An 18592-nucleotide genomic window follows, 5' to 3' on the forward strand; every position below is an offset into this window, starting at 1 on the left:
TTTTGTCTTGTAAAGGATAATACTGGTCATTCAGTGCAGGTATTACTGCAAAATTGAATATGCATAGTCGTACTGACAGCTCTTAAAGGAATAGTTCACTTTCTGTTCTTCACACAAATCTCTCGTATGGCTGTTGTGTATATTTCATTTCATGGTGAAAAAGGAGCAGCCAGGACATGCGTAAATAGCCACAGATTTATTCACTTTGGGGTGAACTATTCCTATAAATGCCATTCATAGCATGAGTTATTTTTATTAATCTGTTACGTGTAGATAAAAATATAAAACAATGCACTTTAATCGGTACAACCAGCTCTATCACACACCTGAAGCTATTTTCAGTCTCTAAAAGCACCGTTATTCCCTTTATATTCACATGCATTCCATAGGGTTTCACAGATGTATGAAGTGCAAAGGTAAACATCTCTCTTCACCCATTTCCACAGAGCTGGACGTTACGACACCCTCTGCATAGCAGTTAGTTATTCGACTCAAAATACATGAAGTCCTGAAAAAAATGAACATAAATGTCATTACTAACACTTTCTTGGCCTTTCTCCCACAATACAAACCATATCCTCCATACACTCCAACTCACAATGAGAAAGCAAGCTCCGATCATCACTGCCTTCATTCTCACATCAAGATCCATAGGGAACTGTATCCCAAAGTTGTCAGAATCCGTGAAAGCCTCTCGGAGAAGTCCTGTCCATTGTTTGCTGATCTTTCCGATGCCAACTTCATCCATGGTGAGAATCTAGACAGAATAATAAAATTTTCAATTGTACTTACTGGTATAGTTTACACAAAATTGAAAATTATGTAATCTTTTTCTCACCCACATGTTATTCCAAACCTGTATGAGTTTCTTTCTTCGGTTGAGCATAAAAGAAGATATTTTGAAGAATGCTGATGGACAAACAGTTGATGGACCTCATTGACCCTCATAGAATTCCCCAAAAAAATACTATGGAAGTCAATCTGGTCCATTAATTGTTATTTACAAACATTCTTTAAAATATCTTCAAACCTGACTGCATCCACACAAGCAGTGTGCATATGATAGAGCGTGCACAGTATGCTGCCTTAGCAAATCACGCTACATTACTGCCGTTCTCAACTATGTACCTTGGGTTTTTAGCACTTACTAGCATGAAGAACAAATATAGACACAGACAGACTGCATAGAGACCGATTTAAGACTCAGACGCCGTTCGATACAAAAACACACACTGTTTGAGAATGTTGTTTTTAAATTATACGAGCAAGAATGCATATTATTTTCCCCCGAATATCCACATATTTTATAAAATAGTAAGGTAATATTACGTGTACATTTTAAACAAATTTTTGACGCTCCCCAATTGACTTTCTACTGATTATAAGTAAGTTTGCAAGTACAAATTAACTTATTCTACTAACCCTAACAGTCTACTATAGTCTACTAATACTCTAATAAGAGTTAGTTGACATGTAGTTGCAAAGTTACTTATAGTTAGTAGAATGTCTAAAGTGGACTAACAATTTCTATTTAAAACATTATCTCAAAACATTATTTATGCCATTGTAATTGCATTCATGCCACCTCTGAGCAGCATTAAACAGTACGTAATTACATCTAGATGTGGTTTGTGCCACTGCAGTGCAAAGATGGCTTTTGTTGATACTGATTTAATTAATAGGGTTAGATTTGTAAAAAATGCACCTGAAAATCAATTTAAGTGCAAATATTGACCCTTAATGGAAAAGGTGAGACTGCAGTCTCAGTGAAAGAGAGGCGGTGCGCAGAAGGATGTTAAATGCCTGAGTGGTACATCACTCTAAAAAGTTTGGGAACCACTGATCTCCTGAATAACAGTTCCCCCTAGTGGGCATTTATAGACAGAGCCAAAGAGCAGGCAGAAACGGAATGGCAGAAAATGACTAAAATGCATGTTTGAGCTGTTTTAACTGAACGCAACTTGCACTGGCATATGAAAAATAAATTTAAAAAAACGTGCACTGGCATATCTACAAAAATGTCAATGCCATTATTTTTTTTTTCTCAAGATGCACACCAGTAATGTTTTTTTTAAAGACGCGTTTATAAAAGCTACTTAAATGTCCTAATCCTAAAAATGTCCTAATCCTAAATCCTAAAATTTCCCCCAACAAAATTCTAATGCCTGTATTGTAACAAAAAAAAGATCGTTAACGCGTGAGAACAAACCTCATTGGTTCTTGCAGAAGCTCAAACGTGATGCGTAACAGGAGAATGAACCTCATTGGTTCTTGCTCAAGCTCAACATGCTGCGTAACACGAGAATGAACCTCATTGGTTCTTGCTGAAGCTCAAACGTGCTGCGTAACATGAAAATGAACCTCATTGGTTCTTGCTGAAGCTCAAACGTGCTGCGTAACACGAGAATGAACCTCATTGGTTCTTGCTGAAGCTCAAACGTGATGCGTAACACGAGAATGAACCTCATTGGTTCTTGCTGAAGCTCAAACGTGCTGCGTAACACGAGAATGAACCTCATTGGTTCTTGCTGAAGCTCAAACGTGATGCGTAACACGAGAATGAACCTCATTGGTTCTTGCTGAAGCTCAAACGTGATGCGTAACACGAGAATGAACCTCATTGGTTCTTGCTGAAGCTCAAACGTGATGCGTAACACGAGAATGAACCTCATTGGTTCTTGCTGAAGCTCAAACGTGCTGCGTAACACGAGAATGAACCTCATTGGTTCTTGCTGAAGCTCAAACGTGCTGCGTAACACGAGAATGAACCTCATTGGTTCTTGCTGAAGCTCAAACGTGATGCGTAACACGAGAATGAACCTCATTGGTTCTTGCTGAAGCTCAAACGTGATGCGTAACACGAGAATGAACCTCATTGGTTCTTGCTGAAGCTCAAACGTGATGCGTAACATGAGAATGAACCTCATTGGTTCTTGCTGAAGCTCAAACGTGATGCGCAGAGCCATATAGAGTGAGAGTTGCGACAACTCCATTGACTCCAATGGAACGTTTTTTTACAGCAATGGCGGTTCGCGGAGCCTCTCAATAGTTCCCGGAAGTAGCAGCAGTGCGGTAGAGTTACAGCAGAACAGACCGTTTGTGATGCACTTTGAAAAGGTAAGACGTTTAAAGAATAAGATTGTATTTTATCAGTACATCTGAATCAAATTAACTTGTAACTTTAACTGTATTAAAGCATGCTAGTTGATATTGCTCTCTAAATTAGTAGTTTTAGGGGACGTTATCAGGTAAAATAAAGGTCATTGGATAAAGTTAGTACCGCATAACAAACCACGAACAGCATATTAATGTTTAAACCCGTTCTATTAATGCATGTTTATCCTTTGTTGTATAATAAGAGGGAAATACTTCTAAACAGAGGTTAAATATAACATTGGGGAGCGTGATAGTTGTAATTGATAAAATCAGAATATCGGTTTCATTCCATATTAAATGTGCAATAACGGGGAAAAATCCTTATTTTAGATTTCATATTTGAGTAAGGAAAAACGTATGGTTGGCGTTTTTTATTCATTGTGTTTCTGTTGACTATTACCTTTCTATATTATGATTTAGCTCAGCTGATTTGTATTGATGGGAAAGGGAGATGGAAGTTTATAAGTAAGATTAAAAACATGCTTAAAACGGCAGCAAGCCGTGTTCTAGATCAAATCACACTAGGCTAAATGGGGTATTATAAATACCATAACTGTATTATATACTAACTCCTATATATAATTTATCCCGTTTTTGTTTCCTTTATCTCTTTCAACACAAGAAGCACAAAGAGGATTCGGTGGATCTTGAAGACTCCTGCACTGACGCTGTACCCTCATCAATCTCAGCTCCTTGGATTTTGCAAGACTTTACTTCCTCCCTATTTTTAATAAACATTAAACTTCCCAGTGTTGGTCTTTGTGGAAAAAGTGCAGATACACCTAAGTATGATCAGATTGCTCCTGACTTGAGCATATTTTCTGTGTCTGACAACATAGAGGAAAGGCCAGACAACATGCTTGACGTGCAGTTTATTAGACATTTATAAATCCCATTGTGCTAATTCAGTGCAAAAGTGTATATATGTCATTGAAAAATAAACAAATTACATCAGTTTTGAAAAGAAATATATATATATATATATAGGTCATTGACAAATAAACAAAGAAATGTTTGTTTTTTTAATCTTTTCAAAACTGATGTAATGTATATTTTTGTGTCATGAACAATGTATTTGAACAAGTTTCAGTTGTGAACATTTCTAAGTGTTTAAATTCACCTGAAAGTGTACCAACCTACCCATAACTTTAAAGCAATTACCAGTATTTGATAGAGATCTACAAGGATCATTATGGCTCCTCTGGACAATGCATTATCATGCACACTGCAATTACCATAATAAGAGAGCCATGTTTGCAGTTGTGCCCCCCTGACATACAAATTGTTAGACAAAAGGTTTTCAGTTATCAGCTATAAATCTACTGAAATGTATAAAATTTGTTTATATGAAAGGTTAAAATGATGCCATAGAATTTTATTTTTATATGATTAAAACACCATTTAAATTAGTATTTTAGTCTGTTCATTTGTGCGGACAGTTACACAACCTGACATTTTGGGGGGTTTAAGATAACAAAACATAAAATATGTATTATCTAAATGTACTAAAAATGAATTTAAACTAAATAGGTTTTATAGATTAAAGTGATGTATGTCATGAATTTATCAAATTATGTTAAGGAAATAATGTACTTGGACACTTAGAAAATAATGTAAGTGTGTGTATAATCATGTTTTGTTTTAAAATGAAATATATTATGTATTCTTTTATATAGTAATAAGTGCATAAGCATTGTAAACATTACGATGAATGCAATTTTACATTTTACCTTTTTGCAATGGCTTTTTAAGACAATCACCTGTTTCCTGCAAGTCTCCTGTCCTTGTGAAACCATAGTGAACATTACATGATAACCCTTAAATACCATACAAGTTTAAGAACAGAAAAATACTTCAAAACAACTGCAACACGGTCTGTAACCAAGGTAAAGTTAGCCAGAAAATATGTTAACAAAGGCAGGCAACACTGGTTGACCACAATAACCATTAAATATCAGCAGATTTTTATCTTTTAAAAACAATATTGCTGTAACTACATACACATACTACATCCAAATGTCAATGTATTATATACATATTGTAAACCAACGCATTTATTGACTACAAACTACCAAAAATCACAGTTCAGCTCTCTATCTCCATCGATTTGAATTGGCGCCGAAGCACTTCCTGGAACTATCTGAGGTCTCCGCGAATCACGTGACAACCAAGCATTTAGAACTTCCGTTGTCGCAACTCTCTCTCTATATGGCTCTGGTGATGCGTAACACGAGAATGAACCTCATTGGTTCTTGCTGAAGCTTAAACGTGCTGCGTAACACGAGAATGAACCTCATTGGTTCTTGCTGAAGCTTAAACGTGCTGCGTAACACGAGAATGAACCTCATTGGTTCTTGCTGAAGCTCAAACGTGCTGCGTAACATGAGAATGAACCTCATTGGTTCTTGCTGAAGCTCAAACGTGCTGCGTAACATGAGAATGAACCTCATTGGTTCTTGCAGAAGCTCAAACATGCTGCGTAACATGAGAATGAACCTCATTGGTTCTTGCTGAAGCTCAAACGTGATGCGTAACACGAGAATGAACCTCATTGGTTCTTGCTGAAGCTCAAACGTGCTGCGTAACACGAGAATGAACCTCATTGGTTCTTGCTGAAGCTCAAACGTGCTGCGTAACACGAGAATGAACCTCATTGGTTCTTGCTGAAGCTCAAACGTGCTGCGTAACATGAGAATGAACCTCATTGGTTCTTGCTGAAGCTCAAACGTGCTGCGTAACACGAGAATGAACCTCATTGGTTCTTGCTGAAGCTCAAACGTGCTGCGTAACACGAGAATGAACCTCATTGGTTCTTGCTGAAGCTCAAACGTGCTGCGTAACATGAGAATTAACCTCATTGGTTCTTGCTGAAGCTTAAACGTGCTGCGTAACACGAAAATGAACCTCATTGGTTCCAGAGCCGGACAGGAACGGAGTACATTTACTTGAGTACAGTACTTGAGTACAATTTTGAGGGATCTGTACTTTACTCGAGTATCATTTTTGGGGATTACTCATGACTTTACTCAAGTACATTTGAGAGGCAAATATTGTACTCTTTACTCCACTACATTTCGATGCATAACCGTGAGTACCCGTTACTTCTAAAAAAAAAAATTTAAAAAAAGGAAAAAAGAAAAATCTCGAAAACCCTCAATTTGTTGTTTCCCTCTCAACGTGATTGGATTGTGCAGGCGCCACTAATTGGGACAGCCTATCAGCAAATCACCTTCAGCTTCAGCTCTGAACTGACTCCAAAGTAAACTCCATGGTCAGATTTAGATAAGAGACGAAACCATGGACGAAACAGGTTCAAATGTGGGTGCAAAAAAAAACATTAAAACTCTAGCAGAGGTTTGTCAAAGCGTTGCCATTGTGCATTGCCTTGTGGGCAAGTGAGAAATGTTACATAAAGCAACATGGTAAAAAGATGAAAATGACTTGAATTAACTTTCAATTCCTTTTAGATTATCAAAGGTATTAACATTAACATTTTTCATAACTCCATGTAGGACGTTTCTGTACATAAATGTAAGCACGGTTCGCGTACCTACCCCGAAGTGATAAAATAAAATTCTGTATCAAATTTATAGGCAAGACAAGTAGTTTGTTTAGGCATGGTTTGTTGGGAAATTACAAACCTGCGCACACATATTCAAACGAATTTAACTACAGAATCAATTTTTAATGCGCATGTGAGCGCCATCAGGTCACAGGTTCAGTTTAAAGTCTGTTTAGAGAGAACGGCGTCGTCTTAGCGGCCCCTAATTTAATAACAAATGATCATTTCGCCGGAAGTGAATCAATCAAAACCAACTTTAGCTGGAAATAACATTATTCAAGAATCGCTATAAAGCCAAAACAATCTCTGTTACCTTAAATTATGTTTATCTCTGTAAAGCCGCTTTGAAACAATCTACATTGTTAAAAGCGCTTTATAAATGAAGATGACTTGACTTGACACTGTGGCAGTAGTAATGCAATATTTAGAAAATGTACTCTTGTACTCTTGATACTCAAGTACTTTTAAAAACAAGTACTTCAGTACTTTTACTTAAGTAGACATCTGACTGTAGTACTTTTACTTGTACTTGAGTAAAATTTAGCAAGGGGTATCTGTACTTTTACTCAAGTAACGAAGCTGTGTACTCTGTCCGCCTCTGATTGGTTCTTGCTGAAGCTCAAACGTGATGCTTAACACGAGAATGAACCTCATTGGTTCTTGCTGAAGCTCAAACGTGCTGCGTAACATGAGAATGAACCTCATTGGTTCTTGCTGAAGCTCAAACGTGATGCGTAACACGAGAATGAACCTCATTGGTTCTTGCTGAAGCTCAAACGTGCTGCGTAACACGAGAATGAACCTCATTGGTTCTTGCAGAAGCTCAAACGTGATGCGTAACACGAGAATGAACCTCATTGGTTCTTGCTGAAGCTCAAACGTGCTGCGTAACACGAGAATGAACCTCATTGGTTCTTGCTGAAGCTTAAACGTGCTGCGTAACACGAGAATGAACCTCATTGGTTCTTGCTGAAGCTCAAACGTGCTGCGTAACACGAGAATGAACCTCATTGGTTCTTGCTGAAGCTCAAACGTGCTGCGTAACACGAGAATGAACCTCATTGGTTCTTGCTGAAGCTCAAACGTGCTGCGTAACACGAGAATGAACCTCATTGGTTCTTGCTGAAGCTCAAACGTGCTGCGTAACACGAGAATGAACCTCATTGGTTCTTGCTGAAGCTCAAACGTGCTGCGTAACACGAGAATGAACCTCATTGGTTCTTGCTGAAGCTCAAACGTGATGTGTAACACGAGAATGAACCTCATTGGTTCTTGCTGAAGCTCAAAAGTGCTGCGTAACACGAGAATGAACCTCATTGGTTCTTGCTGAAGCTCAAACGTGATGTGTAACACGAGAATGAACCTCATTGGTTCTTGCTGAAGCTTAAACGTGCTGCGTAACATGAGAATGAACCTCATTGGTTCTTGCTGAAGCTCAAACGTGCTGCGTAACACGAGAATGAACCTCATTGGCTCTTGCTGAAGCTCAAACGTGCTGCGTAACACGAGAATGAACCTTGTTGGTTCTACATCAAGCAAACATGCTAAAGCTTCCGTTTACCACAAATGATCTGAGTTGATGAATGTTTATATGTAAATAAAAGCCTAAATTCAATCTGTTCATCATAAAAAGTGATAGTGTCTCTTCAGAACATGTGGACTAAACCGCTTGATTCACATGGATTAGTTTACAATCTTTTTAACTTTTCGAAGCGTCAAAATGGTACTTGCGTAGCTGTCAATGGAGGAACAGAAATCTCTCAGATTTAATTAAAAAAAAATCTTCATTTGTGTTCCGAAGATGAACTAAAGTCTTACTGCTTTGGAATGACATGAGGGTGAGTAATTAATGACATAATTTTTGTGTGAACTATCCCTTTAAGGGCTGTGTGATACAGAAATCATTCATTTTCAGTGAACGTTAGAAGTATTTAGTGTCGGTGAGCATTTAATCACAAATGTTTGAGTTGATGTACCTCAAAGTCCACGTCTGGCAGGCAGCTCCAACCACAGAACGGCCCCTGGAGCTTGAGAACCGGCTCTCTGTGCTCATTCTGTATAGTGAACTTGGGGAGGAAAGGGTGCCATTGCTGTAGAACATATCCCACTGTGTTCCCTGGAGGAGCCTGGATCTCCAACTGAGAGAGGAGAGGGTGAAAAGAAGGAATCAACAAAACTATTCTGGTATGTTCTACATGGTCTATATCAAAGCAAACGACATCTGCAAACAAATGCTGCAATTCTCATAACTACAGTTGTTATCAAAATGATTCAACCCCCATTGCAAACCAGGTTTATTGGCAAAATGTGCAGACTTTCAGCTGCTTGCAATGAACTAATCAAACAAAACCAATTGAAATAGTTCAATACAACAAATGTTTCAAGTTGTTTACCCAAATTCAACTGAAAATGCAACTTCTAATGACTTCTGCAGTCTCAAAATGATTCAACCCCCTGAATAGAATCCCTTACAACAGCAAAAATCTGCAAAAACAGGTGTTGTCTCAGTGAGGAAGCTGAAGCTTGGGCGTCATTGGACCTTCCAACAGGACAATGTTCCCAAGCATACCTCAAATTCCACCAAGGCTTGGTTGCAGAAGATTCTACATTGGCCATCACAGTCACCTGACTTGAACCCCATAGAAAATATCTGGTGGAATTTGAAGAAGGCGGTTGCAGCACGCAAACCCACGAATATTACTGAACTGGAGGCCATTGTTCATGAGGAATGGGCTAATATCCCTCAGAAACACTGCCAGAAGCTGGTGTCTGGTTATACATCTCGCCTGCAGCAGGTCATAACAAGTACTAAAAATGCTTGTCATGAAGGGGTTGAATAATTTTTACTCTTTCAATTACAACTGCATATTCGCTATTCAGAGCCATTTTAGCCTTCCAGGCAGATCACCTCTTGCAGACAACATGGGAAGCAGCAGGACATGCATTTTAGAGGACGGTTGACTGTGATGATTTCCTGTCCGATGTTATCGAGGACACGGATGTTAAAGGATCTCAGCGGGCCGCAGCACTGACGGGTGAGACAGTCGTTCTCCTCCACCGCATAAAACACGTTCTGACCCATGGAGTTACGGATATCATATTTATTGTTGCTCTCAAAGCCTGCCAAAGCTGCATAAAACACACAAAGGACTCATTATTATTAATGAAATATAAAGTATTTCTATTAAATTACCTATGCATATATAGGTTTAGGGCAAAAATAGGTCCATCTGTAATAAACTGTTATACATACCTTCAATAAGCTCAACTTTCTGTTTAATAAGAAGTTGATCTACCTGAAAAAGTTGGAAAAACAGGTGATTTAGATATATCCGTATTTCTAATATATATATATATATATACACACACACACACACACACAGTACAGAACAGTACAGTATAGTACAGTAGTGGCTAAAAGTGATGTCTGGTGGGGGTATTTGTATTTAATTAATATGAGGAAAGAACAAAACAATGTATTGTAAACAAATGATTTTTTCTGACAAAATTGTTTGGAAAAAAAGGCAAACTACAATAAAAAAAAAATGCATAGAAAAACAAAAAGATCACAGGAAAAAGCATACATTGACTAGAAGAACATAATCAGTTATTAATATTTTGTGAATTCTCTGTTGTTTTTGCATGTGTTCATATTTATACGCATCACAGCCTGGCCAAAAATTATGTCCGCCGCACAATTTGGCATGTTTTATTGCGTTATCACAAATAAAACAATTGACTCCAAGCTCAACTACACAATAAGCTTTTTAATAATATTTGAATAAAGGGTGAATATTTAAATTTTGCCACAGTAGGCCAGATATCACTTTTGACCTGTACTATATATATTCTCTTTTTTTATGATATTGATGCTGTTATCTAACCTGTGTCAGGTACTCTAATCCCGGTGGACAGCCTGGTATCCCTGGATTGGGAACCATATACATATTCATAGGTTGCATGGCTGCCTTATCATCGTGGTGAAGATGAGAAAAGAAACATTTGTATATTGGTCAATACGTTTTTAGCACCAACTACAGGTGGTTCATTGACAATAAACACACATGGACATGAATTTAAATAGTCCTGCATAATTGTTCAATAATTCGAAAATATAGCTTTTGTAACAATAATACTTTTCAAAAACATATAATAATCATAAAATGTTATCAGAAGAGCATCATGCATTGAGAGAAAAGACAGTAAGTCATCGAAATCTGAACTAGATAAACATATGAGACTATTTAAATCCTAAGATATCCGTGTATGGAATAGCCTGGAAATAAGAAGGAAATGATTTCGTCATAAAATGATTGTAATTTAAGAACATAACAACAAGAATCACAGCAGTTGTCATCCCGCGCGTGCGTGCAAGGCTGTTCTGCCTGTAGTGACTGACCAGATTTAGCCTTCGTACAAATAAAAATCAAAAGTATGCTTTATAACAAGCATGACGCTTTCGGATGTGTTAAATCTACTGTACGAACCTATTTACAGGATCAAAACTCACCTGCGTCTTCTTATGATAAGGAGTGTAACGGGCTGACTTAAGAGTCTCAGGCTCGGCCCCATATTAAACACCACATCCTATTGGCTGGCATGATGCTCGCGTGCTCTAAAACCCGTTTTTACGTCATTACGCTTTGGCCGAGATTTCCCGGAAGCGAATCAACAAATCCTACTATGGTAAAGCCTTTGGTCATGAATATTAATTACGTAAAATGTAACATTCGCCATGTAGTACTATCTGATTGGCTCAGAGAAAGACGTTTGCAGAGGACGTAAACGGCTCTGGGCCATGCTCTGGACGTATGTAAGTGGGCGCTAGCAGAATAGTATGGAGACGCTCTATCGACCGCGACTGCCTTACTTTGCGCTGACGAGCCGTGGGGCCGCCATCTTGGACCGGTCACCCGCTTCACTCAGTGTAATCTGTTTGGCAGGTGCAATGAGCTGTCAGCGCATTTAATTAATCATACCTCACTGAATACCGAACTGATTTTCATGTTTTTTTTGTTTGTTTTTGCTGCAAAGGTCATACATGTAGCTATGATACAGTACACATGGTTCGGCGTATTTTAATATTCATAGTGGGCTTAACAATATTCTGATATATGATATAAAGTGACCAGACAGAAACAGGGGTGGGGCGGGGGCTAGTTTCGGGGAGCATTGTTGGACTGCGCGTGGGTGTGCGAGTGTGTGTGTATGTCTTTGTACTTATGTGTTTGGAATTATCTTTAATATTTTACTCTGTATCATCTTGTTTTGTTTGTCATTATTGTAAGGACCCCCTCGAAAATGAGATGGTACATCTCAAGGGGCTATCCTTGAAATAAAGTAAAGTAAAGTAAACAGATAGTGGCAAAAAAGTCAGATAGTTTAATAAGTTGAAGAAACAATATATGATTATATTATATTAGAGTCTACTGTAAGCTTTTTAAATACTTTTATTCATAGAAATTCCCACATATCAGTGAATTTATTACATAAAAATGCTTTTAACATTTAATTATGCAACACTGTTTACAGAAAAAAAAGTGTCTCTCTCTGTCATACACCAACTCAGTCTCACGGCAATTCGTGATATGGTCACGTAATTTAATCTATTGATTCGTGGAACGGACACGTTTATTTAGTTATTTTCGTGATATCAGCACGTTTTTTAAACTAATGTATTTCAATGGTTAGCATCTTTCGTGTCACGAATCAATAGATTAAATAACGTGGTGACCATATCCCGAATTGCCGCGAGACTAGGTTGCACACACACTGTACTACCACGTTCTTCTGCATCCATCTCCTCCCAGCCCTTGACATCTATGAAGGTAAAAGAGTAGCAAAACTCGAGATCACGTAGATGTGAATTTGAGAACTTGTACAATAAATATTTGTACTTGTACGCTAAAATCTACACTCACAGCTCCAATGTGAAAACCTGTAAAATAAAAATCTGAAGTTGAATGTTGAAATTTGCACTCGCAGACCAGCAGTCACAAATGTGTAAAATGCCATTCACAAAAATACAATGACAGACACAAACTTGTAACATTTGCACTTATTCTTACATTCAGACTCGCAGTACAACCTCAAGTAGGCACTTGCAACTTCTCAAATCTGTCACTGCAATTTCAAAATTCGCGTTGGCGTACTTTTTGTCCCTCTCTGCTATTATAGTTTTTCAAGATGGTCGGAACTACATGGAAGCCTCCGTGGACTTACCCGTCACATGTATATAAATATAATAAATTCTTCGTTTACGAGGATAAATCAGATAATTGGCAGAGATATTTGTACACCATTGGGGACATATTTATGAATAAAAATATTGATTTTAGACTACAAATTACCTAAAAAGTTACTTATAGTCCCTTTAAAAGTAATAAATGATATCAAACTCAGTTAACACCATACTAATTAAGCATGTCCTACTATGTACAGAAAAGCCGATGAGCCCAGAATATGACGAAAGAAAGCAAATATGTGTTTAGTGCAAATAAACCTGCTGCCTGCAGTTCTCTTACGAGAGTACCTCTCGTACTGCGTAATATCTTACGCTATGGGGAAAACCTCTTTTCCACGAGATATTGAAGCCAAAAATTATCCTTAATTTTTAATCAATGCAAAACGCTTTGCGGCAGCATGCAGACATAGGCGAGGCAGCTCGCGCGCCTATTGGCTGCCCTGCGGCAAAAGCAGCAGCCTATCGAGAGCGGCGTGGTCTTAAAGGGCGTGGTCTCGCCCTATAAAAGCAGGTCGATAGGCTGATACAAACTGATTTTCATCTCTTCAAGCGAAGCTCACGCATCGCTGGATCCGGAGTGAGAAGCCGCGCCGTCGACGCAAGCCTTTCAGCGGGACGAGCCCTTGAGTCTGAAGCCGCTGGCCTTCACCTCGCCGCCTTCAGCCGCCGTACCTGCTGCGCTTTCCGGCGCCTATATCCTTTACTCTGCTGAGAGTGTTCGTTCGCCGCTGCAACTTAAACTTCTCCAAAAATTCTAAAAGAGCTGCGTCTTTTTCAAGATGCCTTCCTGTGGCTCGTGCCGAGCCCAACTCAGCGACGAGGACCGCCATGTCATCTGCGTGTCCTGCCTGGGTGAAGATCACGCGGCTCTCGCGCTCGCTGACGGCGGATGCCCTCATTGCGAGCTGTTGCCTATGGTGACTCTGAGGACTCGCCTGGCATCCTTCTCAGAGCCTGCACTTCTGCCCACTGTGGTACCGCGCCGCAAGAAGTGCCGTGCTCAGCGCGCCCCCGAGCTCTCTCCTGCCCGCCAAAGCTCGCCGGTTCGCCCGCCAGCTTCGCCGGCATCGCTCGAGTCGCTCACAGATGGACAACGGCCGCTGTCTGCCGCCGCGTCCGCCTTTGAGCTCGACGAACCTACCGAGGCATGTTCTCTCCTGGCATCGGACAGTGATGATTGGGCGAGCTCTGTGGACCTCCCCCCCGCTACCCGCCAGCCCTCTGGGAGACGTGGCATTGAAACTGAGCTGATGCGTCTGCTCTCTCAAGCCGTGGATAACATCGGCCTCGACTGGGAGGCTCCCGCGCCACCACCACGCAACAGACTTGACGGTCGCTTTCTCAGAAAGGACGACGCCCCGTCACGGCCGAGATCCGCGCCCTTCCTCCCTGAACTTCACGAGGAAGTTGCGAAATCGTGGAACGCCCCCTTCTCCGCCAGGCTGCGTACCTCTGTCTCTGCTGCATTCTCCTCTGTGGACGGTGCGAAAGATAGAGGATACCTTTCCATTCCCCCTGTGGAAGCAGCTGTAGCGTCTCATCTTTGCCCGCCCTCCGCTGGACGGCACGCTCAGACGGCGCTACCATCCAAAGCCTGCCGAGTGATGTCAGCCATGCACGGACGCGCTTACACCGCCGCCGGGCAAGCAGTTTCAGCGCTGCACACAATGGCTGTCCTGCAGATCTTCCAAGCCGACCTTCTCCAAAAATTGGACGAGGAAGGACCGGGAGCGATCTGCGCGGCGGACTTAAGAAGCGCTACAGACCTCGCTCTACGCGCTGCAAAAACCGCCGCACAGGCCGTTGCGGAATATGGCCTCTCACACCGTGGCTGAGAGACATTTGTGGCTGACGCTGTCCGAGATGACGGAAGCTGAGCGCTCCGTGTTCCTCGACGCACCCATTTCGCCAGCGGGCCTTTTCGGATCTGCCGTCAAAGATTTCGCGGACAGATTCGTCGGGGTGCAGAAAACATCGCAGGCTTAGGGGTGGGCGATATGAGCAAAAATTCATATCACGATATTTTTCACTGTCTGGACGATATCGATATTATATCGCGATATGAGAAAAAAAATTGGAATCACATTTTAGTACACCTTAGTTAAATTACAGGCAAAATATGTATTTTAACATTAGATAGAAAAAGGGGAGGCATTTCATTGGACATAGACCAGAAATGTTTTTGTTTTTTTTATTGTGCCATTTTTTTTCTCAAAAAGTGCAAACGTGCAACATGAGGTAGGCCTGGATGCACTTGTTATGTCTTTCCACTTTTTGCTCGTTTTGTCATAATGAGAACCGGCAGCGAATGAAGACTTTATTGATTTCTGAGTGAGAGCCGTCTTCGGGTGTGCTCTGTCTCCGCCGGGAATATCTGTTGTTATAGTTTTGCTTTTTTAAATTAGTTTTTATTTTAATATCGTTTTCAATTTTGCTTTAAATTTCTGTTTAGTTTTAGCTAGTTTCATTAATGGTTTTGTAAATTTTTATTTTGCAAACACATTTCTATATAGTTTTTATTTTATTTAGTTTCAGTTTTAATAATTATAGTTTAGCTTTAGCAGAGCGACCAGAACACTTCCAGTGTAGACCAAAGCGAGACGTTTAATTTAAGTTTAATGTTTGCACAGATTACAGTTAACTCTTGTTAATAATAAAAATAAAATAATGGTTTGAGATTGAACAAAGCACCAAATAAATAGAACTTAAAAGTATACAAGAAAAAAACAATGAAAATTTTCATACAAACTAATTCATTAGTGTAAGGAGACAGAATAAAGGCCTACAGTTTAGTATAAAACCCATTACGTCTATGGAGAGTCCCCACAAAGATAGTGGACCAGTGTGTGTGTATGCGCGCGCTTATGTGTGTGTCGTGTGTATGTGCGCGCTTATGTGTGTGTCGTGTCCTGTTATTCATAGCCTAACGTTACATTGTGGGGAAATGTCTCCACGTGGATAATATTATTAGCAGTAAATGTTTTGTAAAAACAAAGATAATAATAGCAGCTTTCAGCCTTCATGAAAATATGACATCTCAAACATACAGTAGCCTAGAACTTTAACGTTTTTTTGTGCTTGACGAACTTGTTTTGGTGTTGCACCCGCGTCTCGCAAATGAAACGGCATTCTAAAAATGCTGCGCTCAAGTTAAAAGTCAAACTTGCGTCTCATTACCTTGTTATTTCCCATTCCACCGCAAAAGATGCATCCTTTATGAACAGTCGCTTAGCACTAGCGATGTGTTCTACGTTACGGTCCTTCATTGAACGCGTCACAGGACAGCGGTTAATCGCCTCAGCAACTTCACGCGTATGAAGCGCCAAATCAGCAATTTCCTTAAACAGCGTATTCGATTCTGTATCGTCATTAACAGTTGTGTTAACAGAGTAGCCTAACTTACCAAATTGAACAAAACAATATAACTGCAAAATTTGAATTTATGAATACGGTATCCTCGGTATCGCAAAATCCATATCATGGCATAACATAATACCGGTATTCACGTTCATACCAGTATAGCGCCCACCCCTACGCAGGCTATGAAGCACTTCCTGCCGAAGTGCTCGAGCTCTGCTACGAGCCGCCTCAAACAACCGTCTGCCCGAAGCTCTCAGCCGCAGCCTGCACCACCCGCCGCCGCCGCTTCACAGCGCCGCCAGGCCCGAGACCAAAGACCGCGCTCTTGCTCTGCTGGACGCCGCCCCCCTCAGCGCGGGCTCCGGCCGAGGATTGAGATCAAGACCGAGGTCTCAAAGCCTTCCTAGCCTCTCTAGGAAAGCGACGGTGTTCAAATCCCGCTGCGGCCGGTTTTACACCAAAACTTCTCGCTCGTTCAGTTCCAAGCAATGTGACTGTTCCAGTGTATTTTGCCGTTTTTACGGCTACCCAGATACATTCAATAAAGAGTGCATTTTCTGGTGTTCCGGCCACGGCCGATGGTGTTATGAGTGTTGTAAGAATACCCACGTCCCAGTGCCCATTCCCACACCCAGACACAGCCCGCCACGTCGATTGTGCAAACAATGTAGTGAACGCGCCCATATCACAGTGCCCGCTTACACTACACGATGCGTGTCCCTTGGTTTCTGTAAAAACGAAACTAACACCCATTCAATCGGCGCGAGCCGACAGTGTTCTCAGTGCAGTAAATGTGCCCGCCATCCCGCGCCCACATTCTCTCACAGACACGCTGAATCCCAAGGGGTTCGCCCCGCTCGCTTTCTCTGCACTACCAGTCATAGAGAAGCTGAGCGCGGCCAGGCTGCCCGCTGTGATCAGCGCGCCCCCCGCCTCGCACGCTGTAAACACAGCGTTGAGTTCTCAGCACACCAAGGCTCTCGAGCCGCTGTCATGCCGCGGCCAGAGCCCGGATTTCATTCTACCTCTAGCTATTCACGCAGATGCGTGGTCAAAGCTCCCCGGGGTATCAGAATGGGTGCTGAACACTATAAAGAGAGGCTATTCTCTACAATTCGCTCGACGTCCCCGCCGTTATACGGCGCGCGTCGAAACTACGGTGAAAAACGAAGTATCTCATCTACTTCGAGCCGAGATAGCGAAACTACTGAGCAGAAGGTGCTATAGAACCTTTATCTCAGGCTCAGAGCGTGGTCATATACAGCAGATATTTTCTGGTACCGAAAAAAGATTTTTTATTTTTTATTTATTTAACCTTTATTTTACCAGGTAGGCCGATTGAGAACAAATTCTCATTTACAACGGCGACCTGGCCAAGATAAGGCGAATAAATGTGCAAGACAACATAGAATTACATAATAAGTACACATAACACAGAAGTGCAGTTACACATTAACACAATGTGAACACAATACAGCAGTACAGGGTCAAGAAAACAGAATAAGGTGTATATGAATCCTGTTGAGCAGCATAGCTAAGGCACTAGAAAATATATTTTAAAATATTTTACAAATATAAGTACAAAAAAATATATAAGATTTTACTGGATATACAAGAATTACAGTGGTTCTAGCAGGTAGGTCATTTGAGTGCATGATTTATGAGACCACGATTATGGGAAAGAGCATTTGAAAAAAGTAGTACAAGAAAGTCAGCAGGTATGACAGTAGTGCAGGTGAAAGAGGTCCACTGTGCAATACGGGCACAGGATAAAGTAGAAAAGTTGAAGATAATTAGCAGGTACATAAATCGGACAATTGTTCAGAGAGGAGTAATTTAAAAGCAGCTGGTGATATGAGTGTTTCAAGTTTTAGGGTTTTTTGTAATGCATTCCAATCATTGGCGGCTGCAAACTGGAAGGATTGGCGGCCGAATGTTGTGCAGGCTTTCGTAGTGACTAAGGCGATATACCTACTAGATCGTAAACTGCGAGTGGGTAGAGCAATGGTAACTAGACAGCTTAAGTACAGGGGAACTTTGCCAAGCAGAGACTTATACATAAATAAGTTGATACCAGTGAGTTAAACGCCGAGTAGTTAAAGACGGCCAACCGACTAATGCATAGAGCTTGCAATGGTGGGTGTTGTATGGGGCATTTGTGACAAAACGTATGACGCTATGATAAATCACGTCCAGTTTTTTCAGCAGAAAATTTGAGGCAGTTCTATAAATGACATCACCAAAGTCAAACATTGGAATGATAGTCATTT

The 18592-nt window shown here is 40.7% G+C and overlaps 1 protein-coding gene across 2 annotated transcripts; it reads right to left on the reverse strand.

Annotated features, from left to right (window-relative positions):
• Window positions 1-213: 213 nt before the first annotated feature.
• Window positions 214-11291, reverse strand: si:ch73-206p6.1 (phospholipid scramblase 1). 2 transcript variants are annotated; one of them, XM_056249919.1, is made up of 7 exons: window positions 11229-11291; window positions 10603-10682; window positions 9972-10014; window positions 9627-9847; window positions 8695-8856; window positions 599-757; window positions 214-508 (listed from the first exon to the last, which is right to left on the reverse strand). In XM_056249919.1, exons 2-7 carry the CDS (start codon window positions 10678-10680, stop codon window positions 479-481), a joined length of 693 nt encoding a protein of 230 aa, XP_056105894.1. In that variant the 5' UTR covers window positions 10681-10682; window positions 11229-11291; the 3' UTR covers window positions 214-478. The 2 variants fall into 2 exon arrangements, with proteins under 2 accessions (XP_056105894.1, XP_056105893.1); XM_056249918.1 differs by having other exon boundaries at window positions 10603-10686; window positions 11229-11278.
• Window positions 11292-18592: the final 7301 nt, after the last annotated feature.

The sequence above is a fragment of the Rhinichthys klamathensis genome, unplaced genomic scaffold, assembly GCF_029890125.1.
Source record: "Rhinichthys klamathensis goyatoka isolate OS25496 unplaced genomic scaffold, OSU_Roscu_1.1 h1tg000064l_1, whole genome shotgun sequence".
NCBI lineage: Eukaryota > Metazoa > Chordata > Actinopteri > Cypriniformes > Leuciscidae > Rhinichthys > Rhinichthys klamathensis.